The 27,680-nt window shown below is 47.8% G+C and overlaps 2 protein-coding genes and 1 long non-coding RNA gene across 3 annotated transcripts; all 3 read left to right on the forward strand.

Moving 5' to 3' along the window:
* The first annotated feature begins 3,433 nt into the window (after window positions 1-3,433).
* LOC148594235 (glyoxylate reductase/hydroxypyruvate reductase-like) lies at window positions 3,434-13,869 on the forward strand. Its single transcript, XM_088527314.1, has 7 exons — window positions 3,434-3,613; window positions 7,597-7,727; window positions 8,141-8,213; window positions 8,704-8,820; window positions 10,449-10,616; window positions 11,669-11,826; window positions 13,730-13,869. The coding sequence occupies exons 1-7, from the start codon at window positions 3,447-3,449 to the stop codon at window positions 13,867-13,869; spliced, it is 954 nt and encodes a 317-aa protein (XP_088383440.1). The 5' UTR covers window positions 3,434-3,446.
* A 595-nt stretch (window positions 13,870-14,464) lies between these two features.
* On the forward strand, window positions 14,465-16,686 carry LOC148594236 (uncharacterized). Its single transcript, XR_015913532.1, has 2 exons — window positions 14,465-14,519; window positions 16,586-16,686. It is a non-coding gene; the product is annotated as an uncharacterized LOC148594236 (long non-coding RNA).
* A 3,112-nt stretch (window positions 16,687-19,798) lies between these two features.
* On the forward strand, window positions 19,799-27,498 carry GRHPR (glyoxylate and hydroxypyruvate reductase). Its single transcript, XM_088527326.1, has 9 exons — window positions 19,799-19,908; window positions 20,705-20,835; window positions 21,195-21,267; window positions 21,666-21,782; window positions 22,364-22,452; window positions 23,098-23,202; window positions 24,023-24,158; window positions 24,880-25,010; window positions 27,377-27,498. The coding sequence occupies exons 1-9, from the start codon at window positions 19,823-19,825 to the stop codon at window positions 27,496-27,498; spliced, it is 990 nt and encodes a 329-aa protein (XP_088383452.1). The 5' UTR covers window positions 19,799-19,822.
* Window positions 27,499-27,680: the final 182 nt, after the last annotated feature.

Here is a 27,680-nt window from a genome sequence, read left to right on the forward strand (position 1 = left end):
TTTACTGCCCCGTGCATGGAATCTATCTCTGCATCTCTCTCTCATGCATCCTCAGCGTTCTCACTAAACATACCTGCAGCGTATCTCCCTGTGGACCAGACGGCAGGCTGTGCATAGCTATCCCAGGGGATCTTCGGACCACCGGAGTCAATGGAGAGCATCCCAGGGAGCTTCCGTGATCATCTGCCCCCTCCCCGCTTCATAATTCCACAGGGAAGCATATGGCTCTGCCAGCGACTGCAGCGTCTTCGCATGCAGTCAGCTAAAAGAATCAGATAACTCCCTGTGAGGACCAAGAGGAGCCAGATGTACCAGCAGTGGCCACATACAGAGTCCGACTTACTTAACATTTTTGCAGGCTTCTCCTAATGTGCAAAGTTGCACTGAACCGCTTGGCACAACCTTAGGGTCTATCCAGAGAACAAGAACAAGAAGCATTCAAGATCTCAGTTGTTCCTGCTGCACAACTGCCCCGAGTGCTTTCTGAGCAAGCTACCTGGGGGAGCAAGTTCTGCAAACCCTGAGGAACACGCTTGCTTTTATTTCAAAGAGAAGAACAATGTAATGAAAAAAAAAAAGCCTTTTAAATGAAGTTTCCAAATCTATGCTGAGCTGATAGGTAGCTGAGGGCACCCTGGGTCATGTTTTGCTTCAGAATACATGAATTCAAGATGAAAATACTGGCAGATTTAGCATCCAGAAGTCTAGTGGGTAAATACCCCCATACAGGCATTTACAACAATAGATTGCATCTAAAACAGCTCTGAATTCAGTCCTGACCACTAATGCTTTGTGCAGTTGTAAGAAAAAGAAAAAAAAATTCCTTTTTAATTCTTAAACAGAAAACAGTTTAACCATTGTAAGAAAGTATACCTTCAGGGTATCATTTTGAAAATAGAGGCAGAGATTAGAAGGGATTTGTGAGATTGTGTTTATTCCCAATTTAGGTGCTTTCCATAAATTAATTATACAAGCAAGCCAAAACCAGTCAGAAGTACACTGGGAAATTCTCAGAGTGTTAGTCATTTTCATGCACTAATATTCGTGCCATCTGTCTGCCTCCTTTCTCTTTTTCTCTAAATGCTCCATTGTTAACCACAGCTTGTTTTCTTTTTCTGTATGTGATCCCTCGCCCATCTTGTCCTTGCAGTTACCCTGAGCACTCTTACATTGTTATTAAAAATATATTAAAAAGAGGAAAGCTCTTTTTTTTTTAGTTATCATTGATATAGCAAACAGCACTTCACCAAGATACAGGCATCGTTCATCTGTTTTGTTTCTATTTAAAAGATTCTTTCCCGTGTGTTCTCTTGGGGATTTCTGAGCTGCAGCATTCAACTATTACAATGTGGGCGAGTTTACAGAGGGTTCCAGACTGCAGAATTCTTCCCTGGAATCATCTGGAAAACATCTTTCCTGGAAGTGTGAAGATGGTGCCCGCACTAAGCCTGCATCTTTTCCCAGAGTCGTGTTAGGTCCTAGAAGTCACAGGGTGAATGAGTCAGTCATCAGAAGTGAAAAACACTGCCTGTAAATGAGGAATAAAGCAGAACAGGATTTTTGATTTCTCTGTACTTTATAACCAATTTAATGTAGCCAAAGATTTATTTCTGAAAGCAGTGTAAAATAATTCTTAAAAATTGTTAATGTCTCCCTGACTAATTTCATACAGGAGCCATTAAATCTCTGGAAAAACAAATCAACACCACAAATCTAGTAGCACTATCTGGTGTGGAAAACCATTTATTGAGCTCAGTAAAGAGACAGTGAATGGCTGAGAAGGAACACGGATCCCAGGGCCATCGCTGTCACTGCAGCCCTCACAAGGAAGAATTCCAGAATAAATCCTTGGAACCTCAGGCCTCATCTAATGAACTCATTCCACACCTTTTGTTTGTTTTATTTTCTATGAAAAGGGCACCACGGGTGGACAGAGACGGGAGTTCTGGAGAAAGGAAATCCAATCCATCACTCCAAGGCGTGCAGCTTCAACACCTAATTGGACTAATGGACACACTAAACATATTGCTGGGGTAGCTTTGACACCCCAGCAGCAATAACAACACTGAGCAGACCCAAAGTATTGCAGCTAGCACACTCTCCTTAAGAAAAGAGGGATGGAGCTCTCATCACCCTGAAGAACATTCTCTGCTTGGACTTCTACTACTTCACAAGCAATATCTAAGTAAGTTTCCTTCTTGCCTTTTGTGCTGTGCCTAGCCTTCCATTGCCTTGCTTTCTTCTTCCTCATTGGGCCTTTCCCATCCAGTATAAACCATTCATTTCTTGAAAGAGCAGGGACCATCCACGGGAGAAAAAAAACAAGTGGTGCTGATTTTGTAGCATATCTGACAGTATAACTCCACTGACAGCAGCACAGAGCAGGCTTGGCCACCTACCTGCAAGCACAGAGAACACAATATTAGATTTCTGCTGTCGAAAAATAAGAGTTGAGAAGTAATTTTTCCTCTCTTGAAGGATTTGGATTTTAATTGAAGTTCTTCATTTTTGGTATGAAAAACAAAAAGGAATATCTTTTAAAAATTGCATTTTTAGGGGGAAAAAAAAATCTGCTGACCTGTATCATCTCCCTCTTGCCTATACATTCAACGTCTGACCAACTGGATCAAGACCAAACCACAGAAAGAGCAAAGCAGGAGCCACTTTCATAGGGAAGGCCAAGCCATGCACTTCTTCACTCAGGCAACCTCCCAGAGACCTTAAGTCTATTCACTCACCTGAACAAGGACAAATGGAGGTTCTCAGCCTCCAAGTAGTGACTCAGCCACTGTCATGGAGACTCTTCCAGGAAAAGTCCAGCAAGACACTTCTACAAGTGTAGATTGGAATCTACACTTTTTACACACAACTTCAAAAAAAAAAAAAAAATCTCCCTTGCAAGCCATAGCATGGGATTCAATTTTCCACTTCCATATTAATTCCCATTAGAAACTGAAAGAGTTAATCGAGACCAATATAATTCTATATAAATACTTTTTCACACACTGCCTCCTAAAAATGTGTGACCCAAGAATCCTGATATTTATGACTTCCCAAAGAAGTAACTCTCCCCATCCACTCTAGCTAGCAACTATCTCCAAACGTATAGGCGAGCCTGAAAAAAAATGCTTCTCACTGAGGAGTAAAACCTAATCAGTTGTGCTACAGAAATTAGCTCATGGATTGTTTTCCGCATGTGAAAATTAGCATGAATGCAATATCCCATTAATCAAATAATGAGGTCAACAGACCTTGCTGCACAGGAACTTTTGGATTAGGAAGGATGCAAAAACAGTTTGTGGTGAGGGTCATCCCATGCAAATAAGCCCAGGTTCATAGGTCTTTGTTCTGGTGGGAAGCCAGCTGCCAAGCTGCTGTTTGCTGCTGGGTTGACATATAAGCTTTCTGTCCAAAGTCTCTGGGCATCTGGGGGCCTCTTCACTGCAATGGGAATTCTGAGGCATTTGAGATGGCTGAGGCCGGTCCTGGCATCAGAGTTTCATGCCTGCTGCAGTTCTCAGGCAGCGGAGGCAGCCAGGCAGCAGGTGCCCAGGATCTATGTGACGAGGCGGATTCCTCCTGAAGGAGCAAAGATCCTGAGGCAGGCGGGACTGTGAGTATTCCTGCAAAAGGGAAGAGAAAAATCTGTTTGTGAATGGACACGACTGTCCATTGTGCTGGGTTTTATGCTGAGTGTGACACTGGGGGAATCATTAACTTGCATGAGTGTAACATACTGGATTTTCTTTTGCTGGCATCCTTTGTAACATCCCCTTCCTCCAGTTGCTTAGCATGGTGAGGGTAGTCTCCAAAGTTGAAATCCTGAAGGCTGTTCAGCAGCCATAAAGTGCCTTTGCACCAGCTTTGGCACTGAACCGATGCAGGGGCTCGATGCACATGGACATGTGGCATTCAGGGCGAATGGGACCTGAATCTTCTATCTGTTATAAAACCAGCCTGCAATTAAACAGGCCGTTTCCAGTGCAATCCAGGTGGCCTGCAGTGGCAGGTCACAGGCATCCTTTGAGATGTTAGAGATGCAGTAAACCAATGCCAGGAAGGACAGTTTTCCCTATAATGCCTTGCTTGTGAAACTGTGGGGAATGAAAATATTTCTAAATCTTTCCTTAGACCTTTCTGATGCAAAAAGCACAAGCACAAAAGGCACAATACCAGTCAGTGAAATAAGCTACCCAGATCCAGCAGGCTCCCTGTTTTTCAGGAAAAATCCCTCATTAGACTAGAGTGGTAAACGAATACCACGGGATTTCTGTGTTTGCTTGGGGTTTTTTTTGTTGTTGTTGTTGTTTGTTTGTTTGTTTTCCTAAAAGAACTTGTTTGTCTTTGACAAGTTGAGTGGTGGATCTTAATTAGATCCAAACGTGAATTAACAGCTGAATTAACACCTCACTAGGTGTAACACAGCAAACCAGGACTTTGGACTTCTATCCAAGCCCACAGCTGCTACAGCAAATAAATAACCTTTGTGCAGGGACTTTGCCCAAAACACAGCCCAAGCAAACCAAGGTTCGCCGGTACGCAGGTCAGAAGAGGTGACAGAAATACCTATGAACAACATTTGTGGAGATTTTTGTTATTTAAACGTTCACTTTTTCCTCAAACTGCTCAAAAAGGCTGAGAAAACTCAAATACCTACAAATTGTGTCTCTTGTGTAAATATATACATATTTATTTTATCACTGTTTTTGTGTTCAAGTTATTTCATTCAAGAAAAGTTCTATATGTGACCAAGTCAATTTGGAATAGTTTGGGAATAATTTGGAAAACTCCTTTAGTCCTTATTTCAATGGGACAGCAGCGATCATCGAAGCAATGACTGGAACTCAGGAGGCTTCAAAAAAGTCTTCACAAGAACTTTAAACTTACACAAGTGGGTTTAAAGCCAATGCCAGTTCACAGCCATGTGAATTTTCACATGTTGGGCACCCACTGCTCATTATATCTCAAGTTGCTTCACTAACCTCCTTCTAACAAAGCATCTGTGGCTACTTTGACTGTAGAAGATAAAGTTTCCATGAAAAACACTGGAGAGGCAGCAGTTCCCCATCAATAGTATACACAGAACTATGTGCTGTAGAAAAATTGTAAGTAAGTTTTTCAAATAAATTTTCATGCTTGGCCCCCCCTCAGAGCAGAGGTGAGGGAATACCTGTTACATACTGGAAAAATAATGCACAAAATAACTAGCACATTATTTTTGAGTCTATTAACATAACTTCAAAATTTCCAGCTGAATGTTCTGAACATATTTTTAAGAACTTTTCAGTAGAGAATTCTGGATCAAGCAAAGTAAGTGAGCTACTTCTTGAAACTTCAATCATTGTTTCAAATAACTGGAAATTTATTTATAGGTGAAACATCCTTTCAAGGCCAAGAACCAGAACGCTTCAGATGATGAACTGTTTCTCCTCCAAAGCAAAGGATACTGCTGTTTGTGGGAAGTTTGGGATTCAGTTCTTAGAATACACTTGTTTTCTGATCAAATTCAGTGAACTCAGGCAAATCTCAGCAGTATTTTTGTTCACCCCAAATGAGTTTTCTATTGCCAACAAAACTGACAAATTATGTATGCTCCGGTCCCTCACTAATGGACTTTATTTGCCCTACTCAAAGCAAATAAAGAAACTGTAGAGGGGTGGAGGAAACAACTGCTTTCTGTTTTGCCAAAAGGAGTATGATGGTAGAGCCATGAGACATTAAGAAGGATAGAGGCTCCTAAAACATCCATCATCCCATCCTGGAAGAGGAAAGGAGAGGAGAGGAGAGGAGAGGAGAGGAGAGGAGAGGAGAGGAGAGGAGAGGAGAGGAGAGGAGAGGAGAGGAGAGGAGAGGAGAGGAGAGGAGAGGAGAGGAGAGGAGAGGAGAGGAGAGGAGAGGAGAGGAGAGGAGAGGAGAGGAGAGGAGAGGAGAGGAGAAACTGTTGATGAATCTCTATTTCAAGAGACAAAAAAAAATCATCTTCCAGCAGCATGGCAGGTGGAACGTTCATTTGAAGATATCCAGAAAACGATTTTGCGAGCCAGAGCTCTTCTAAAGGATTTAGAGAGTCAGCAAGCTGGGAAGACAGGCCCAGGCACAGGGCTCAGCCTCACGCACTGCAGTCATCACGCTGTGACTTGCTGCCGTTCAGCTGCCCAGGCGCAGACGACACCTTTTCTGTCTTCCCAGAAAAAGGGCTGTTGCTGCGAAAATCCGTGAGAAGCCCCATCCCTTCTGCCCCTTCACCACCCAGCAGATGGACGACTGGCTGTAGTTTGGGCTTGCTTACTGAGCAGTGCAGGGGGAAGTCATCAACAAGCACCCGCATATGAGCTCTCCAAAATCTACCTGCGGGCTGAGGACTGGGGACTGTGTGTCAGGCCTTTGGCTGGCACAAATGTGCCCCTGCCTAGGGATGGGTTGTTCCAAGTCGCCATTATAAAAGTAACTGGTGCTTAGTTTTATCCGCAAGTTCTATAAATTTTCTCCTACTGAACCTTTACGCCTTCCAAGACTGGTAGTGGCTCTTTAAAATTAATTAATTAATTAAATACATATTTATTTAAAAAAAAATGAAAATTAAAATATTCCTCCTTGAAACAGTATCATCCAAAGGTTCTGGTCTCTCCTAATCACAAAATCCTAGTTATGCCTTAAGAAGGATTAAAGAAACTGGTTTGGCTGAAATCCCTAGTGGAGACAATATGTTCTCCTCCCTACAGGAAAGCTCTGAAAATGTTTTTAAAATAATTTTGTGATAATAGTGTAACAACCCTGATATATTTGCCCTTCAGGAAAAGCAGATTTAGTTAATAGATTCTGAATGTCACAAAATCTGAAGCAGTGGTGCCAAATTTTTGATCCATATGCAAAATCTCTAGCAGTGAAAATGAAATAAAAGAGAAAAAAGTATCTCTGGTTTGGGCTGGCAGCCCAACTAGAAATGTAAGAAAATCAGGGAAAGACTTTGACTAGCGGCTAGAACCAGATTTCAAATGTAAAATTTAATTGTAAGTGTGGCTTCTTGCTGGCCTAATGACCTAACTATGTGGGTGATACGCTTCCATTCATAATGCCTCTAGCTTACGAGGGAGTCATAGAGATACAAGAGAGGGATAAGATCAGTGTGGAAGTAAATATATTTGGTGGCGTGACACTAGGAGGGGCTGTGGTTCTCCATGGGGCAGGGAGGTCTTGTCTTTATGTATGTAGATGTCAAGAGGCAGCACAGACCAGTGGTTGATGCAACAGACTGGGAACCAAGAGAGATGAGCGCTGTCGCCTACAGAGGCCCCAGGGAACCACATTCTGAGGTTCTTTCATGCATCAAAATCTTCCTGTCATCAGAGGTGCCAACAATGGCAGGAAGAATGACTGGTGGAGCAAAAAGTCCCATGTCACCGCACACCTCTATGGGTTCTTCCTTCTGTACCTTAGCTTTACTATCTTTACAAGGTCTCTAATGCCTTTTCAGAGCTTTGCCAATCTCTTACCCCACCTGACAATCCAGCTTTTACAGAATGAAGGAGCAGGGCACTGGAGGAATTTTGTGAATTTGGTCAATGTCTGGTCCTCTTCACAGTCCCATCTCCACAGCTGCCACATTGAGCAATGGGATTTTGATGACCCAGTTCCCTGCTCAGAGCTCCTGAAGAAAGTGCCTGGGATCCAGGGCCTCTACTGTTTGCTGTCAGAGACGATAGATTCTGAACTTCTGGATGCAGCAGGTATGGATGGTTAAGCAGGGCTCAGATGTCGCAGGTGAGCCAGATCTGCTTAAGACAAGACTAGAAGTTTCACATTCATATCCAGCTGTGTCCAAGTGTCCAGCCTGGTTTGTGTTTTTGTGCTGCAGCCACTTATCGGGAAGGAATGGTTGTGGAAGGGAGCACCATGTGTGAGTGGAAATGGCAAGATAAACACCTTGCACCAAAGCAGTCACTGAATGTAGGTTTCAGTGACTGACTGATCAGGTCCTATTCTGCTGAAGGGGATAGTGGTGACGCTCCCAGCCTGAGAGGTCCTAGCTTAGGATGGTTATTTCTAGCAGTCTATTGGGTTTGCCAGCAATAGATCCAGGATGGGGCAGACAAGTCCTGCCATAGGAACCTCCTCACCACTAGCTATCTTGCAATGACAGGGCCCACCCTGAGAGTGGTCAGCACCATGTCAGTGGGATATGACCATATTTCCCTGGAGGAGCTGAAGAAGAGGTAAGTGTTAAAGATTTTCTCCAATGATAGACCAGGCACAAGTAACAGCACATCCACCCCTTACATGCCTGGAAAGAGCTAGAGGGTCTGTTGCTCTCCTGGCCCCTCTGCCTCTGTGGACCAGAGCACTGTGATCCATTGAGATAAGGAAAAAGACATAGCCATGGCCACAGACTCGCCTTGTTTAGTTTGGGCTATTCTCAATGCTATCACCAGCCCATCCCACCCCTGCAGGTTCACGCAGGTGGTCTCAAGAGCAGCAGTCTGAACAGACCAAACACAGCGTGCACCAATTCCCTTCTCCGGCCCTCTTATCATGGAGATCAATTTCCTCTGTGTGTGAAGGCTGTAAGTTTTGCCAGGGATGATTTATATCTCAGAAGACATCCCCTTCACACACTATTTTCATCTTGCCCTGACATGCACTCCCAGAATGCTATCAAACCCCTGGTGTATATCACTGGTAGGTCATATTTCTGTTTCCTTGCAGAGGGATCCGGTTAGGATACACACCAGATGTACTGACAGAAGCAGCTGCTGAGCTCACAGTGGCTCTTCTTCTGGCAACGTCTCGTCGGCTCTTGGAAGCTGCGGATGAAGCGAAGAGGTAGCTATTAGTTACCTCCCTATTCAAACTGCTTGCTGGTTTTATTTTTTTTCATACTGAGCCCACCATAAGAAAAGAAAGCAACATCAAAATGTTGGGAACAGCCCCCCAAAATCAGAAAGCTGAAAGCGTTCTAGGGGTTTATTCCAAACCAGGGCTTTTACAGATTTTATATTATAAATGTTACAGCCGCTAAGGCAAAAAGAGTACAGCAAAGAGAGATGATTCTAGACCTGTCTTTGAAGACTACAGAGTCATCACTGCCCCTGCAGTCTGCCCAATGCCAGAAAAGTGCAGGAAAAAGGTAGAATCTGATCATCTCTGTTATTTCTCCTTAAAAAAAAAAAGAAAAAAAAAGAAAAAAAAAGAAAAAAAAAAGAAAGAAATATTTTGCAAATTTCTTCAGAGTTTTCCACACATAAAGTTGTCTGCAGTCTGAAACAAACCAGATGATAGTAAAAACAAAATTTACAGGTCAGTTTTCACCATGGTGCCAAGATGACAAGAAAGATTCCAGGTTAGAAGTGAGAGACTGAGAAATCTTTTTAATGATCTGAAACTTTGGGCTGAAGTAAACTGCAATAGAGCCAGGAGAGGTGAAAAATGATTTATTCGGATTAGAAAGACTGAAGGAGACTGTAGATTGTGTGATTCCTTTCATAAGGAACCAACAAAAGCTGGGAAATACGATGGCAGAAGACAGTGGCATATGCAAAGCAGTGAGGAGTAGGGATGCTCATGATGACCTCATTGGAGCAACTTCTATTAACAGCCAAGAAGACAGCTGTCAAAACACAGCAAGAAAGAGATTCAGAAGCAAAAGAGCTGAGATCAAAACACTGCCGGTTCTAAATATGCCATGGCTAAGCCTTACACTGCCCTGTATTCAGCCTTCACAACATGCACAAAGGGGTTGAAAGCTTCACAATGAGAATGGTGCAGGAGATGCTGTGGAGAGGCAGAGCAAACCAGAGATGTCACCTAGAAGAACTGGATTGAGAAGGTGCATAAAATAATATAAATATAGATTGTTTATGTATTTCTACTTATACACACACATACATATAAATAACCTATCTATTAAAAGAGAGAGAGAAACTGTGAATTTCTGTCATTTGCCTCATGTGGCAAAAACAAGAAGACAAGGGCAGGTAAAATGACATCCAGTGTAAAGCTGAGGAGAGACATGAATTCTTACTTCATTTATGATTATAACATATCACTGAACCAGGCAAAAAAAAAAAAAAAAAAAAAAAAAAAAAAACCATACACCACTTAGTAGGGACTCAATATTCCTTCACATAAAGAGGCTGTTCTGACTTAAAAATAGTTACTGCTCATGTGGTTTTTTTTGTGAAAGGCACAATTTCTGAGCACCAGCACAAATTAACAGGCCTTAGGATAAATTCTTGAGGAGACTAACTGGCTTCCATGCTCTGACGTTTTCTCTGAAGTGGCTGAGATGAGCTAGCTTTGGCCATGGGATAATCTGTTCCCACACCCTTTTTCCAAAGAACGGCGCTGCATTTTGTTGTTGCATTTGCTGTGTTACTGTACTCTGCAGTCATGGGAAAAGCAGATGTACCCACACAGCTTTAGGCTGAAGTAAATTTGTTCCTGTTTTTAAGTGGTGGCTGGGGCAGCTGGAAACCTCTCTGGATGTGTGGCTATGGTCTGACTGGCAGCACCGTGGGAATACTAGGTCTTGGACGCATAGGTGAGTTTACAACATCCCTAGAGAACTTTCCTACAGGACTGTACAGAAATGGTCAAAATTTCTGCATTGTGTATTCTAGGTGAGACAGTCATACCCATAAAATGGCACAAGTATTTCAGTAGAGCTATGGCTCTAATCCTAACCTTCAATTTTAAAAGGAAGGCAGAAAAGATGCTAGTTTCAAAATTCTTAATTTTATGGCCTTTATAATTTTGTATATACATATTTCTTTTATATATACCTTGACTATATATTAAAAAGTATATTACACTATATATACAAAACAGCATTTATACATTGCATATGTATATATAGAGAACAGCAAAATTTTGCCTGGCCCTTTTTAATAGTATATATATGTATATATGAATAAGTGTATACTGCATACACTTATAATTATTAATAATTATAATTATTATAATTATAATTATTAGATATACTACATATACACATATATATATGTATATCTGACTTGCACACTTTGCTGTTTTCCATATTTTCCATTAAAAAAAAAATATTCATAGCTGAGCTGCTTAATCTCTACCTGAAAAAATGGGAGGAGTAGCAGTTTTGGCTGTACCCCCGTGGCTCTATCCCTCCTGGAGCCATCACAATCTTGCCCAAGATCACTATGCTCCCTTTGGGTGCAGTTCAGCTCACGGTGAAACTTTTATCTTTTCAGACAATTTGTGAAGCTAATCTGATGTTTTCACCTGCACTGTCAGGGTGCCAGGAGAGGAACTGGTCTTTGTAGGTTTCTTTGCTGCTGTCATCCTTCATTTGTCTGGCAATTGCTCCTTCTGGGCTCCTCATTGGTTTCTAAATGAAAACTAAGCAGGTCTAGGAGTTGGAATGGAGACTGCAGTGCATATGCCTCCCTATCCCAGCAGTTCCTCTGCATCCCAGCATCCTGAAGCAAAGGACATGTGGAAATGGGTTTGCTCACCCATTCTTCACCAGTTTGGCCACCCAGCTCTTCAGTCTCCGCGCACGAGCGGCTGTAGAGCCCTGGCACACTCACACACTGGCTGGTGGGTTGTTGAGGCTCTCCTGAGACCCACAGAGCTTCAGGACTTGGGTCCTGGGCACCAACGTGTTCCACTGCACAGCACAGCCCCATCCACTGTGCAGGTCAGCTGAGCAGCAGCGCGAGGGATCTCACGGGTTCAACTCTTCTCTTAAAGGGAAAGCTGTGGCCATGTGTTTAAAGCCCTTTGGAGTAAAGAAGTTCCTCTACACCAACAGCGCTCCCCGGCCCGAAACGGCTGCTGCAATCCCAGCAGAGTTTGGTAAGAGGGTACACGAGGGGCTCCAAGGGTGGATATTATATCAGAGCCTGTGGCTCAGAGAGGCCTCAAAGCTGCCTCGAAGTTTGTTCATACTGTTTTTCCAACTGGGCAGGCAGAGGACATGAATCAACAAGTTGTTCTGTGCATGGAGGCAATATTCTTGTTCCCAGGTCTCATACAATCACAGAATGGTTGAGGCTGGTAGGGACCTCTACAGATCATCTAGTCCAACGCCCCTACTCCAGCAGGGACACCCAGAGCACGTGGCACAGGGCTGTGTCCAGGTGGGTTTGGAAGATCTCCAGAGAAGGAGATTCCAACAGTTTTCCCTAGAGCTCCTGCGAAACCCTATTCCCTTCGCCACCGTGCTTCATGGTCCCAGTACCTCCAGATCTCTTGCTCAAGCATCTGCAGGGGCAGCCCTCTGTGTTCCCTCCTATATCCATTATTGCTGGCACAACAAAAGTCAGCTGACACTCCAGATGCTTTTGCTGACCAGCATGTTGGGAGCACCAGTGGGACAGGTAACTACCTATGGGCCCCTTCCCTCACATGCCCTGGCTCTTGTCTCTCTCCTCTGCCCAACTTGAGGAATATGGACTTCTGCTAGGCTGGGATCTGCCCCAGGAGAGGAATTTCAGACATGACCCAGGCGTTATCACTCTCATCTCTGCAGGAAAGCACACTGAAAGGTTTGCTAAGACTGAACTACTCTGCTCCAAAACTAGACACTGGGGTTTGTCCTCTCTACCCCTAGAATTACTGGCTCAGAAATGTGAAGGTTTAGAAATGTTGCACCACTTCCATTTGTATGCTGTGTTTGGAGATGTGAGCCACATTTCTGCAGCTACCAGGCTAACAGGGAGATGTGTAGAAGGCCAAGACCTTGCCAGTGTCCAGCAGAGAGGAAGGCTGTATTGCAAACTCAAATCTTATCAGACACCTGGGTCAGTGCCTCCACCTTATTCTTCTTCATCCCATGGGAACACTTCAGGGAAGAACTTGCACCTCCTTCAACACTAAAGGCAGTCATCCATGAGACAGAACTCCACAGGGAATTGAGCTCCATTTGTTCCTGTGCTCACAAAGCTCCTGCTTTCTTAAAATAAAGAACACAGCCCTATGACTCTAGGACCTTTGGTTTTAGGCACATCTTGAGAGTGTGATACTAGGGCAGACAGGAATTAGGAGAGTTGGAACCGGTCTCAAGCACCATCACATTTGTGCCTGGCCTGGTAGTAACAGGGTTATGACCCATGCAGCTCCACCCTGCAGAGGCAGCAATGCGAAAGATGCCAAGAGCACAACACTGACAGCTCCCTTGCATCCCAAAGGGATTGAAGCGCTATGACATTTCCAAGAGGCAGCGAGTATCTCACCCTAGAGGGCTCTGTAAAGTGAAAAAATCATTCCAGGGCCAGACCATGGCCAGTTCATGTGATGAAAAAGAAAATGCCATTGAAGCATGCAGGTGGTGGAACCCAAAATGGCAGAGCTCAGGCTGCTAGTTAAATATTTTCAGGTTAGAAGGGAAGAGATGGCTTCTGTTGCTGGAACTGATGGTCAGCGGTGTGCAGTGGAGTATGAGTCCCCTCGTTCCTGCCTTTATCAAGTTCCGGAGTTCTGGGTATCTGAAACATTTTTACACATGCACCGAGTGTATTTGTTGAGTGAGACCCACAGTACAGGCCTGAGATTGGAATGAGTGGTCCAACAAAGCAGCTATGGACCAAGGAAACTGTTTCCATGGATTTGTAGTAATTACTTTAAAGTCATGCAGGTAAGGAGGGAGTTAATCTGCCCTCCAGATCTCAGTGTATCAATAAACCCAAGCCTTTAGCCATTTGTGTGTTTTACTTTGTTAATAAATCCTTCCTGGGGATCTCCCTCTTGCGTGTAACAGTGCCGCTGGAGGAGCTGGCCAGGCATTCAGACTTCATCATCGTGTGCTGTGCCCTGACCCCAGGAACAAAAGGCATCTGCAACAGCAGAATGTTCTCCAAAATGAAAGACACCGCCGTGTTCATCAATACAAGCAGGTGAGGGTGATAGGAAGGAAAAATAATAATAATAAAAAACCCTACAGCCACTGTGCTGCAAGATTAGCACAGAGATGTCAAGCTGGAGCACATATACTCCTGACACAAATCCTTACATGATCAGGGAGGGAGATGTCAGCTCTAATGATATCCCAGCTCAATAAAATAAACCAAACTTTCAAGCAATTATTGAAAATAAAAGGGCTTTTGCTGGCATAATCTGACAACACGCTGACTGTAGGGGCATCATGATAAAGGAAAATCCCATCAGTAAGATGCCGTCTCATTAGATAAGCTGATCCCACATATAATACAGTATGATTTATGCTGCAGAAAAGTACTGTTAAGTTCCTGGCCTCTGAGTTTACTAAAAAACTGCCATTAGTATCAGATGGCTGTGCACTCTAACTCTATCCAAACCTTCTTGTTAAAGCTTTGCCCAGATAATGAAACCTCTTAGCTCCTAGAGAAATGACAGAGGAAAGCTGCTCAGAAAGTGACGGATACTCTGTTTTCCCTACAGGGGAGGTGTAGTGAACCAGGATGACTTATACCAGGCTCTGGCCAGTGGTCACATTGCAGCTGCTGGTCTGGATGTCACGGTACCTGAACCTCTGCCTACAGATCATCCCCTTTTTAAACTTAAAAACTGTGGTGAGTGTTCATGTCTCATGGACTGGTATCAACCTATGCAACTTCTACTGTGTAGCAGCAGAAAGGAGCAGAAAGGCTCCATAGGCTGCAACGCTGAACTCTGCTTTTGCTCTGTCCACTGATGGTTTTTGTGGTGAAATTAACTTTACTGGCATGAATGTGTTTTCATTCACTAAGATAATGTACTTGCTTTTTTGTTTGTTTGTTTGGTTGGTTGGTTTTCTCTTCCTTTCTAAACATGATCACATCTCGCTATTTCCCCCCCCCAACTAACTCCTTTTCATACCTGTGTTCAATTCATAGTCAAAATGTAGGGAGATGAGTCAGACTTGTGTGCTAGCAAATTCAAATTGCACAGGACAAGGGTTTGGCCATTAGATTTTAAGCAGCAAATTTTGTGTTTATGACTAGGGGACAATTCACTCTATCTATGGTCATTGGAAACTTCCCACTGTAGTCACTGGAGACTCTGAGGTCATTACTGCTGGCAGTAGTAATCCTTCTCCATCAGAGAAACCCTTGCTGAGGCAATGGGGGTGCAATGTCAGAACCAAGGCACTGTGCAGTGTCCTTTCAAGTGTCTGAGCTCAAGGTCCTTAAGGAGAAAAACACTGTTCTTCAAGCTGCAAGCTGGGCTGCTTATATCTGCTGGTTAGCACTCTGGGCACTTGGCTAGCTGGCTAGCACTCTTGTTGGAGCAAGTATTCACTGCTTGGAGATACAGTTTGAGTCCCTTCAGGATGTATTATTGTGTCTCCTGTGTGACTCGCTTATCAGCACACAGTGAAATGCTCAAATGATGCCACAGGAACTAGAAAGGAAAAGGGATCAAGAGCTAAGCCTTGATCAGGCACCACATCAGCTGATTACAGTAAAACAGAATCTGCTGGGGCCAGCACCTTATAAAACTGTCCAGAAACCCAAGTTCTCCAGTAGAATCATTATGGCCCAGCACCAACCCAGTTTTAATGACACTGACACAAAGCCATACCTAAAGAACAGGCCGTTTGATGTCATTCCCACCCCACCTTACTTCCCTTGGCTGGTTGGTGATTATATTACAACATTACAGCAATACAGTGACCCTTGTTGTACGGAGTGATGAAATGAGCACTGTGATGGGTGACAGGGCTCAGTGGCATGATTTACAGGACCTGGTGGGAGCCTCTCTGGCAGTCCTAGCGGCCCATGGATAACAATCCGGCGTAGTAAGGAATTTGGAAAATGTTCTCTCAAAGGACCCTGAATGTATATGTGGGCAGGCATGTACACACACATGTGACATCACACACACAATGTATGTATGTATGTATACCGTCTCCATACCAAGGTGCTCCCAGAAACTGAGGCATGGTTTGCTCTCCACATTGGCACATTTGCATGTGCATCTGTGGGAAGGGTTGCTGCAGGGATGCTCCTGAACGTTTTGTTCCATCCATCCTTCCATTTGTCCGCCCTGCTCTGGTGAGCCAGCAGAACATTGACATCTGTAAGAACCCAGTCAGATGTTAATAAAACATTTTCTTAAATTTAAAAAATCCTCTAAAAGCCCTGCAGGTTTTTGATTCAACCCCCTGTCAGCTCCCAGGCACAGAGCAGGAAAGCAGACCTGTAGCAGGTGTGACTTGAATGAAGTATCCATAAGGTTTAAACAGAGATGGTAGGTCTGCCATTCACCAGTCCTCTCTCATTCCTTGGGATCTAGGTTCTGCACCAAGTTTAGCTTAATCTGTCAAAGGTTCATGGGAAGATCTCAACTGCCAACTCTCTCCTGTTCATACAATTTCACTGCCAACATCCCTGCCAGGCTGCTGCTGCTCCCCTGTGGGGTTACCAAACAGATTTACTCCAGGTTAGGCAATCCAGAAACCCACAGGGAACCTCACAGGCCCTCTGTTCTCAAGGGCTCTTGGTCCATCTTCTCTAAAGACTAGGAATGTGCTCCTCCCTGAGGCCAGCAGTAGGGCTTGGGCAAATCCGGGGTTGTACAGGTGCAGCGGAGCCTTTGGGCTCGGGCAGGGGCCAGCAAGGAGGAGGCAGCTCCCCTGGCTCCTTTTGTGTTCCAGTGATTCTGCCGCACATCGCAAGCGCCACGTGGAGCACGAGGAACGCCATGGCTGTGCTAGCTGCCAACAACCTGCTGGCAGGCCTGAGGGGAGACCCCATGGAGAGGGAGGTGTTTCTCTGAGGAGGAGGTTGTGCCAAGAGCACGCGGACACCTTGCACCCGGGCCTTGAGACAACCACATCCTGCTGTTCTCCAAGGGGGACCCAGAGGTCCTGCAACCGAGCTCGGCAACGGGGAGAGCCTCACCAAAAACCTGATGATCACTGATGTTTTAATGACCACGTGTGTGTTGGACCACGTGTGAGTGGAACGCATGTCTTACTCTAGAGGAAGAAAAGGTCCACGTTACTAAGGTGGAAGAATGGGAAGTTTCCTCACCCCTCTGTAACACACGGTGACCTCTCCACACCATATTATCAGCCGGGCTCTGTCTCCTCTCTCCACGTGGGCATTACAGAGACACCACGTACTCGTCCTGCAAAGACAGACCCCGCTGGCTGCCCAGACACGGAGCCTGACATTAATCACAAAGTCGCAGCTCCTGATCGTGGCGAGATAGACATTTTTTCAGAATATGACCTTTTTTTCTAAGGTGAACTTGGCATTTGCCCTGGTGAGGGGAGAAGGGGCTCATTAACATTATCTCTGTTCTTCTCTTGAGTTATATAATCTACAGCAAAGATCTCTCGTGTATTTGCTTTTGCAGAATGAGCGCATTGGAGAAATAAAACCTCTGACATTTGTATCACCCCAGCACTTCTTATAGTGTGTTTTTTTTCCTTTATGAATTCAAGTTATGCACTTCCTACACTGGTGTATACTAAACATTTGTATAAAGGACTCTCCATTTTTATAGCATTGGAAAATTTGACAGGCAAACCATAAATGCAACCAAATCCTTCAACAACCAAAGGAGGAATCTTTCCATTCACCTTCTCTTACTCCCTTCCTTGCATTTTTTTAATGTTGTCTTGTAGTGTGTTGTATTTCACCCCTGCCTTAGGATTCCTAATTTCTGACTGAATTTCTGCCTTGTTCTGGGCAGTTCACATATCTCTAGCCACCACAGCCATTTTCACAGTTCTGCCCACCTATTCTCCCGTGAGAAGACGCAACTCAGCATGTTTTAATCAGTTGTTATTCCCTGATCACAATGCTTTTACAGTTACAATGGTCAAAGAACCTGGCCCAGCGTGTTATCAGTAGAAAATACGCAGAGCTGGCAAATTCATCCATGCCTTGAAGAATGGTGCATGTTGCAGGGGGAAAGGTACTAGAAAATAGGTGCAAGGAATGTAATTGTTGAGAACGGATTATTAATCATGTCAGTTTGGCATTGGGCACGAAAATCAAGCTACTCTGTTCTAAGCAGATTTCTGGAGTGTGATAGATGGGTCAGGCCTGTTCCTTGCCATGGTCTCCCACAGCTGAATATACAAACTACAATAAACCCTTTGTTCATTTTATTTGTTGGTGTGCTTGAGGTTTTATTTTACAGAGGATGTGCAAGTTGCCCCAGGTGTGCCTGCCCGGAAATTACTTTTCTTCCTGCTTCCATGGTAGAAGAACTTCAGGCACAGAGGCTCCGCTTCCAAACCAATTATGTTTATTCCTCAGCTGCCAGGTTTTGCAATCTCAGGAATAAGAAGACAGCAGCTTGGGACTGACACTCACTTTCTGTGTAGCACAACCAACCTGGGCAAGCCACTGTGCCAACCTGTAACATGGCCCAAGTGTGTGGCCATTATGGAAAGTGTGTGGCCATAAATGATGGAAGTTTATGCAGAGCTCACCTCATCAGGATACTGTGTGAGTCCTCCTACAGACAGTGCTTAAAAACATCTTATTTCCATACCCAGAGTGTAAGAGACCCTTCCACTGAAAGCAGGACCTCATGGAGAGGGATGGTGGGGAACACCCACCCAAGGGAACACTGAGCCACACGTCCTGTCTCTTCAGCATGTGTTCGTTACAGTTTTAGCCCCTTTAGCTGGTATCTTATCTATATCTTATCTATCCCACGCTGGACACTGCGGGTAGGACAAAGGCAATCCTCATCAGTCACTCTTGGTAGAAGCTCAGAGTTGACTCCTGTCTCTTTTCTGGGCTTTGGACAAGTCAATGGCAAGAGAGAACACAGACAGAAATGTTAACTTCCTCTCAGGTTCACAGGGCTCAGTGCTACGCACAGACTGGTCTGGACAGGTCACGGGCAGCAACGTGGGAGGCTGCTGCACTGCAGGACACGAGGGAAAAATCGAGGCTGCTCCTCCTTCTCTGCTGGCAGCAAGAGGAAGCCGACAGGGCTGAAGAAGTTTCAGCCCCAGGAGCGGGAAGAGCAGGGGAGCTGCAGCTGGATCAGCAGCCCCTGCTTTTAGGAGTCCGTCCCGCTCTCCCCGTCCCTCCTTCCCGGGCCTCCTGTGCAGTCCTGCCAGCAGCCTCGGGAGCCGCTCCAGGGAGGATTCGCCCACGTCCCCGCCGCAGCTGCAGCGCGGGGACCTCCTGCTCCTGCACAGCTCGGCTGCGTGGGCAGGGGTCCCGTCTGCTCCACGGACCCGCTGCGGGGAATCCCCGTATCCGCGCCTGGTGAGCTGCTCCGGCTGCGATGGCTAAGGAAACCCGAAGATTCCTTGTACTCTGGAGAAATCTATGAAATCTAAAGAAACCCAACACCAAGGAAAAGCCTTGCGGTTGTCGGCTCCGCTCCGGGGCTGGGGAGCGCGGCTGCGCCCCGGGGCCGCCTCACGCCGCGGCACCGACCGACCGACCGAGCGGCCGCCGCGGGGCGCCCCGCCGCCCCTCGGCAGCTCGGCTCCGCTCGGCTCCGCTCGGCTCCGCTCGGCTCCGCTCGGCTCCGCTCGCCTCAGCGCTCGTCTCGCCTCGGCTCCGCTCGCCTTGGCTCGGCTCGGCGCTCGGCTCGGCGCTCGGCTCGGCGCTCGGCTGGCCTCGGCTCCCCTCGGTTCCCCGCCGATCCGCTCGGCTCCGTTCGGCGCTCGCCTTCGCTCGGCTACGCTCGCCTCGCCACTGCGCTCGGCTCGCCTCGGTCCCGCTCGCCTCGGCTCGGCTCCGCTCGGTTCGGCGCTCGACCTCGTTCGGCTCGGCTCGGCCGCGCTCGGCTCGGCTCCTCTCGGCTCTCGGCTCCTCTCGGCCCTGCTCGGCTCGGCTCCGCTCGGCCGCGCTCGGCTCCGCCCCGCTCGGCCCCGCTCGCCCGCCCCGTCCCGTTCCGCTGGCCGCGGATGCGGGCGGCGCTCCGGGCCATGGAGGTCTTCGTGACGCGGCGGATCCCGGCCGCGGGGCTGCAGGCGCTGTCGGAGGCCGGCGGGTGAGCGGGACACGGCAGGACACGACGGGGGACGCGGGGGGACACGCGGGGGGACACGACATGGGGACGTGGCGAGACATACGGGGAGACACGCGTGGGGACACGGTGGTGCACGGCGGGGGCACGCAGCGGGACACGCAGGGGGACACGACGAGGGGACGCGGTGGGACACGACGAGGGGACGCGGTAGGACACGGCGGGGCGACGCATGGGGACACGGTGGGGGACACGGCGGGGGGACACGGCGGGACACGTCGGGGGGACACGGCAAGACATGGCATGGGGACGCGGCGGGGGGACGCGGTGGAACACAGCAGCACACGGAGAGGGACACATGGAGGAACAGGGCAGGGGGACATGGCGGGACACGCAGGGGGACACGATGGGGGGACGTGTTGGGACATGCGGTGGGGACACGTGGGGGGACACAACGGGGGAACGCAGTGGGGACACAACGGGGACGCGTCGGGACACGTGGGGGGGACACGGTGGGACACGCGGTGGGGACACACGGTGGGACACGTGGGGAGACACAATGGGGGAACGCGGTGGGACATGTGGCGGGACGCAGTGGGACACGTGGGGGGACACGTGATGGGACACGTTGGGACATGGCAGGGGAATGCGGTGGGAGACATGGCGGGATGCGTGGGACACATGGGGGGACATGGCGGGGGAACGCGGTGGGACACGCGGGGGGACACGTCGGGGACACGTGGGGGGACATGGCGGGACACGCGGGGGGACACGCGGGGGACATGGCGGGGGGCCGCCGTGACCGCCCGCGTGGCCGCAGCTGCGCCGTGCGCCTGTGGGACTCGGAGGAGCCGGTGCCGCGCGCGGAGCTGCTGGCGGCGGTGGCCGGCAAGCAGGGCCTGCTCTGCCTGCTCTCCGACCGCGTCGACAGGGAGCTCCTCGAGGCCGCAGGTGCGTGTGACGCCCCGGGCGCCGGCACGGGGTGCGAGTCCGGTGACAGGCAGCCGCGGAGGGTCCCTGGAGCGGTGGGGCAGATGGTTGGAGCCGTCAGCGGCGCCGTGGGTTCCCAAGCCCGCCACCGGGAGTTGCACGGGGGTGGGCAAAGCAAAGTCAGCTGCTAAAAATAAACCAAAAACCATCCATTCTGCACCAGCTGTTGCTGAGAACCCCAAACCACCCGTGTTTGAACAGCAGTGTGGCTGCTGCAGGGGTTTTGTTCGCGCTCGCTCGGTTTGGTGGTTGCTGCTTGGCTTCAAGGTAGCATCTCCTACCATGGTCTTCTTGAGACGTCTTGTCTTGGTGTTTTGCAGGGCCCAGCCTGAAAGTCATCAGCACCATGTCCGTGGGGTTTGACCACCTTGACTTACACGAAATCAAAAAGCGGTAACTTTTGCTCCTGACAGCCACTTTTAAAATGTGTTGTGTCCCTCTTTGGGGTGGCCTTGGTCCCCTGTCACTGCTTTTGCCTAGCTGTGAGTTACAGAGAAAAGGCAGAGAGAGTATTGAGATGGGGTGAAGGAGGCAGAGGGAGACTGTGAGAACTTGGAGTTGGTCCTGCAGTTAAGGCTGTAGGTTGCTTCAGCACAGGGCACCAGGGATGGATTTGCATGGTGAGAACTTTGCAGCTTGCTGAGACAAAACCCCAGCGGAAGAGACGTCAAATGAAAGGAATGCCCTCCCATGTGTGACAGCATAGATGCCCAGGAGAGGTTTAACACCAGCATCTTTCCTGAGAGCATGAGCTGTTACCCAGCACCATCCGTGCTCTGCTTGCCTTGCAGGGGGATCCGAGTCGGGTACACCCCCGACGTCCTGACCGATGCCACTGCCGAGCTCTCCGTGGCCTTGCTCCTAGCCACGTGCCGCCGCTTGCCAGAGTCAGTAGAGGAGGTAAAGAAGTGAGTATTCGCAGATGAGTGCTGGAGCGGGGCTAGTTTTTGAGCTGGGGTTGAATGCATGCATGCCACGTTGGCAAGGGACGTGGGGCTGAAGGTGGTGTCCCGCCAAGCTCGTAGCAGAATGTCCTATGGGCTGGCAAGGGGTCCCCCACGTTTCTGCGGGTGCAGGTAGGTTATTCAGGGCTGTTAAAAGGCCAGAAGTGCCCTCTGAGCGCCCCGAGTGTGCCAGCTGCAAGATACGAGCGGCTGAGACACTCCAGTGCCTTCGACGAAGGAAATGAGGGAAGGTCTGACCCTACTTTGTTGAATTCCCAGGGCTGTGGTTAGTTGTACATAAATTATATTAGTCCCAAGGCTGCTGCTGCTGGTTACCCAAAATTTGAGCAGAACCCTGCAGAGGTATCTGGAAACAGCCAACTCCAAGAGCCGAATTGTTTCCCTGTTTCCCATTCACCTGTGTCTGATGGGCTGAGAGCTTATAATTTGTGGTGGGCTTGTCCAAACGCTGGGTTGGACTTTGAAGTAGGCTGTGCCTTTTTTTTTTCTCCTAATGTGTATTCCCATCTCATTCTCTCTGCTAGCGGTGGCTGGACAACGTGGAAGCCCTTGTGGATGTGTGGCTATGGTCTGTCTGGCAGTACCGTGGGCATCATAGGCCTGGGAAGGATAGGTAAATTGACAGTAAATTCACATCACGCACCAAATCTGTCTGTCTCTGGCTATGGCAGAGTGTTCCTGGAACTTCAGCCAGGTTGTTTTCCCCTCTTGTCTGTCTTTAAAATCCATTAGAAACATGAGGAAGGATAGATGGAACACCTGAGGAAAGCAATCCTGACTCACCAGGCCTAGACTTCAAAATTTTGAGCATTCAAGTGTCTGTATCTGAGTGTGTGTACCTGAGCTGGATGTTTTTCTCTGAATTCTCAGTTAAAACAAACATGCCAAGCAAAGTCCAGATAACATGCTGTGTTCAGTTGTGCTGTGTGGACTTTGTCAACAGCTTGCTCGCTTTACAGTTTGCGCTCTAGGTTACTTCAGGCCTAACACCCCACAGTTCCCTTTGCCGAGGCTTATCGTAACTGAGCATTTATGCCCGCCCGTTATTTCCACTCCTGACACATGCCAAGGTCGAATCGAGCCTCCCAGTCACAGTTTGAGGGGTTGCAGCGACCCTTTATCGAGTGGTGTGTTCTGCCGTTTGCTTTCCTTGCAGCTGAACAAGCCTGAGCTTGCCCAAGATGCCCCCTTGGTTTCCATGCCTCTCTGCAGAGGTTTGCACCTGCCTGGAGGGTCTCATCTCATCTCTTGTTTCTAGGACAGGCAGTTGCCCGCCGTCTAAAGCCATTTGGAGTCAAGAAGTTTTTGTACACTGGCAGTCGTCCGAAAACAGAGATTGCTGCAGAGTTTCAGGCTGAGTTTGGTAAGAAGTGTAAATGAAGCAGGGAAGATGCTTAATCTTCAGCTGCAGGGTGGCTGCAACAGGAATGACATGATTCTGGGAAGGTGTCACCTAGAGGAGCGAAGGGTCAGAGCTGGAAAGTTTCTGAAGGCTGGAGCCTTTCAGTAGGTTTCATCAGTACAACTGGGCTCAACTGTTTTGAAGGCAGTGAACCTTGACAGTGAACCTTGAACAGTTGTTATACGGTGGAACTGGTTGACAAGAGGAGAAATTCTGATTGCAAGTAGGTGAACTTGATGCATTTAAGTTTTAACTGGCAAACCGTGACTATATGGTTATTTCTGTTGCTTTCGACTTGCATCTTTCCTGTGTCTATCTAAAATTCTCAGTTAATTTCCCTCTCAAAACCATTGCAATAGAGTGAAAGAATGAAGTCTAAGGGCAAGGTGGCTGCTGCCTTCAGGAGGAAAAGCAGTAATGAGCAGAGAGAGGGTTGGTATGAGCTGTCACTACGGTATTGCTAAATGTGAAATAGATACTAAACCCCCCTTTTGTCTAGATGACTGAAGCTTTCTTGGGTGTTCTTTTGGGTTGATTTTTATTTTAAAGTGAAATAAAACACTTTAAAAAACTACAGTACTATCTGCAGGAACATGGCTTCATTTCTCTGTGTGGTTTCTGTTGCGGTTTGCCATCCCCTATTTCTCCCTGTCCCTGGAGAAAGGTCAGCAAAGTCTTTCCAAAGCAGCATTCACTGCTGCTAAACCATATGGAAAGAGGGCTCTTGAGATATCGTTGTCAAGCCTCTGAGCAGAGGGGTGATCTGTGTTTCTCTACTCAGTCCCAATCACGAGGCTGGCTGAAGAGGCAGACTTCGTCGTCGTGACATGTGCCTTGACACCTGAAACCCAGGGAATATGCAACAAAGATTTCTTCTGCAGGATGAAGAAAAACGCCGTGTTTATCAACACCAGCAGGTAACACCGTCTGCGCGGGTTTTGTGGCTCTAGCTGTGGTGGCAGCAGCGTGTGCGGATGTCCGGGCAGTGCAGGGAATGAACACTGCTGCGGCTGCAAGGACAGCTCGTGGCCTACTCGGTGCATCTCCACGTCTCTTGTGCCAGCCAAAAGCACACGGAGCTGTTCAGAGGGCTACGTGCTCGCTGTCTTTCCCAGGGCCGTGTGTCTGGCCCCAGTGGGATGGCAGGATGGGTGGCTGTTTAGTTACCTGCCTGGGTTATGTGCACTGTCCATGCTCAGTAGCTTTTCATGTCATTATGGTGCATTGCTCTTCTCACCCTTGAGTGGTGAACTGTCAGCAGGCAGCTGAGAGAAATTCACCTGCGCCTGGGTAGGCTGGGCTTGTATGGGGGTTTATCACAACCTTGAAAGCTGGCTCCTTGTCCCTCAGGTAAAGGTGCCTCCTTTATTCAGCGCTCCCCAACAGACAAACCACTAGGGCTTGTGCCATGTCTAAGGCTCAGATGCATCCTGATGGGATCTGAATTCTGCTCAGGCAGCCAACAAGCTGCCTGCTCCCGGGGAACCAGCATGGCAGAACGTGATGGTGTTGTGCACAGCAAGAAGAGCTGGCCGTGCTTGTGCCCTGCGTCCATCCCTCTGCCTGGCTGCTATGCTCATGGGAGCGTGTCCGTAGGATGGGAGTGCTGTGAGCATCTCTCTGCTCTGTTTTCCCCAGGGGGGCTGTGGTAAACCAGGAGGACCTGTACGATGCATTGGTGAATGGCCAGATTGCAGCTGCTGGCCTGGATGTCACGACTCCAGAGCCTCTGCCCACGGATCACCCTCTGCTCTCCCTCAAGAACTGTGGTAAGTTGCTGTACGGAGGGATAGGACATCCTCTGTAGCTACTCTTGAAACCTTGTGTTTGCAGCATTCCCCGTGCTTAGGGCAGGTGGTCTCTTAGCGGTTTTAAGAGGGAGTTTCAGTCCACATGAGCCTGTGAGTGCTGAGAAAGTGCTGACATGTGAAAGGACAGGAAAATCGTGGGTGCTCAAGGTTTTTTTTTTTTTATAGCATTGTGCTGTTGTACAACAAGGGAAACTGTTAGAAGGCCTTATTAATATCAAATAAGTTTGTGAGGTATTTTAAGACTTCCAAATACAGTTAGGGTTAGCTCATTTTTTTTCATTATCTTCCTAATGGATTGATCTCTAATTCTCTGGGAAATTTGGCTTAAAGCCACTAAAGAATCCAGTACCAGCAGGTGTGTGAATCCAAAGTCCAGAATCCCTGCTTATGCCCCGCTGGGCTCTGGAATTGCTGCTATAATTTCCAGGACTCCCATTCGGCTAGCAAAATTTCCCATATGGGCTCTGTCCTGCAGGATCTCAGCCTCGAGAGCAGTCCAGGCCTTGCAGGATTTACCACTTAGGCCATCCACTGTGGGACTGGGCTGCAGGGTGCAGATGTGCTGTGTGTTTTCAGAAGTGCAGTCTGCTAAAGTGCCTGCCTTGAAGATGATTAAGGGACTGGAGCATCTATTGTATGAGCAAAGACTAAGCGAGCTGGGCCTGTTTAGTCTGGAGAAGAGAGGACTGAGAGGGGATCTGATCAACATGTACAAGTACCTGGGGGGCCAATGTAGGCAGGATAGGGCCAAACTCTTCTCGGCGGTAGCCAGTGACAGGACAAGGGGTAATGGGTACAAATTAAAACATAGGCAGTTCCCATGTGAGGAAGAACTTTCCTGTGAGGGTGACAGAACCCTGGAACAGGCTGCCCAGAGAGGTTGTGGAGTCTCCTTCTCTGGAGATCTTCAAAACCCGCTTGGACGCAGTCCTGTGCCACGTGCTCTAGGTGACCCTGCGTGTGCAGGGGGGTTGGACTAGATGATCTCTAGAGGTCCCTTCCAACCTTAAGCATTCTGTGATTCTATGTTCACTTGTATCCCTAGAGGCAGAGAAGAGCCAGAAATGCAATCCAGAGCAAACACTTACTTCCACTTATAAAAGGTAGCTGTCTGTGATTGTTTGCAGCTTCACTGCCTTTAGAATGCCTTTTCCATACCTGAATGCCTCGACTTCACGTGGGTTATTTGGTGTGCTGCAGGGCTGAGGCTTGTGGCCTGGCCAGAGCAGGTTCTTGTTGCCCACCTGAGCTGGCCAGGCTGCCTCTTTGTGCATCTTCCTCGGCATGGGCAAGCTACCAGCCTGGCTGTGCAGGTGGCAGCAGAAGGCCCCTGCCAAGGAAGCATGTTTCAGAAGCAGGAAAAACCTGCTCCATGAAGAAACTGCAGGGAATTCAGAGTAAAAAATTGGGACTGTCCATCACTGGATATCCATTGCTGAAATTCAGGTTACTGATAAGCTGTAATACTTCAACGATCTTTCTGTTAAAAACTTGTTTTTACTGTGTCATATCTAGATCCCATAGTTTGAGGATTGGTAAAAGCTGAAGCTTTCCAGAAGTAATCGGGGGCCTCAGAAAATGCAAAGCTTTGGAACAAAACTGAGCAAGGAAAAAAAAAAAAGCATACATTCAGAGAATGTTTATTTTCACAGAAGTGAGACTTTGATTCATAGAATCACAGAATCATAGATTCTGAAACTTTTTGTAGATTTCAGGCAAAACTGTCAAAAAGTTTCACCAGCTGGAAGAGCAGTGGATAGGCAGAGAAGAGGTGTGAACACTGGTTTTGCAGCATGCAGAGAACCCAAGTATGATCCTTATTTGTGGAAGAAATGAATTTTGGAGCCAGGTCCTCACAGGACACTTTTTATCCTCCAAACCAGCAGGATAGAGGATATTTGAGGTTCTGCACATAAGGGCTGTTCAGCTTTTGTAGAACAAAAAGAGGCTGGAGTGCCTGCAACTCCCAAAGTTGTGTGGGAAACAGATCACAGCAGGAAAATTCCCATGGTATGTTTGGCTGTAAAAGGGAGAGCCTTTGTACATCTAAGACCACTGTTTTCCTGCAATAAGGCAAGTAAAAAGCCTGAATGCAGGAAGTAAGACCCACATCCGACTGCCTTCGGGCTGGAGGACTGTAAAAATAACGTAGCTAAGCATTTATCCAGCCTGGGGAACGTTTTGTTTCTGGCTCTGCTGTTGAATGCCAGCGCACGGCTGGTGCAGGGTTCTATTTGCCGATGCCTTTGGGAAGATCCGTGGGAGGTTTGGGACGAGGCAGGAGCGCCAGTGGACACAGAAGCGGATGTTGCTGTTCCCTGCAGTGATCCTGCCGCACATTGGGAGTGCCACCTACAGCACGAGGAACACCATGTCCGTGCTGGCAGCGAAGAACCTCCTGGCTGGTCTGAAGGGGGAACCCATGCCCAGTGAGCTGCTGCTTTGAAACCCGGAGCCCCGCTGCCTCGCAAGGTCACTTCGACGTTATCCGTGACACTGGAGAAGCTTCACTCATCTCTCTGTTCCCGTTTCCTGCTGCAACTAACGTGTATTAAAGATAACTGGAATAGGGAAAGTGCGAAGTGGTTACTAAAGAGAAACACTGGGTGTATTGTGTTCATTTAATTT

This window comes from Tinamus guttatus, unplaced genomic scaffold, assembly GCF_059628265.1.
Source record: "Tinamus guttatus ecotype Peru unplaced genomic scaffold, ASM5962826v1 Tinamus_guttatus_pri_ptg000278l, whole genome shotgun sequence".
Lineage (NCBI taxonomy): Eukaryota > Metazoa > Chordata > Aves > Tinamiformes > Tinamidae > Tinamus > Tinamus guttatus.

Coding starts and splice junctions, on each gene's coding strand:
- LOC148594235 (XM_088527314.1), top strand. CDS start 3,447: ATGGGAATTCTGAGGCATTTGAGATGGCTGAGGCCGGTCCTGGCATCA. Junction 7,728..8,140: donor TGAACTTCTGGATGCAGCAG/GTATGGATGGTT, acceptor TTGCAATGACAG/GGCCCACCCTGAGAGTGGTC. Junction 11,827..13,729: donor TGCAATCCCAGCAGAGTTTG/GTAAGAGGGTAC, acceptor TGCGTGTAACAG/TGCCGCTGGAGGAGCTGGCC.
- GRHPR (XM_088527326.1), top strand. CDS start 19,823: ATGCGGGCGGCGCTCCGGGCCATGGAGGTCTTCGTGACGCGGCGGATC. Junction 19,909..20,704: donor GCGCTGTCGGAGGCCGGCGG/GTGAGCGGGACA, acceptor GCGTGGCCGCAG/CTGCGCCGTGCGCCTGTGGG. Junction 22,453..23,097: donor CATAGGCCTGGGAAGGATAG/GTAAATTGACAG, acceptor TCTTGTTTCTAG/GACAGGCAGTTGCCCGCCGT.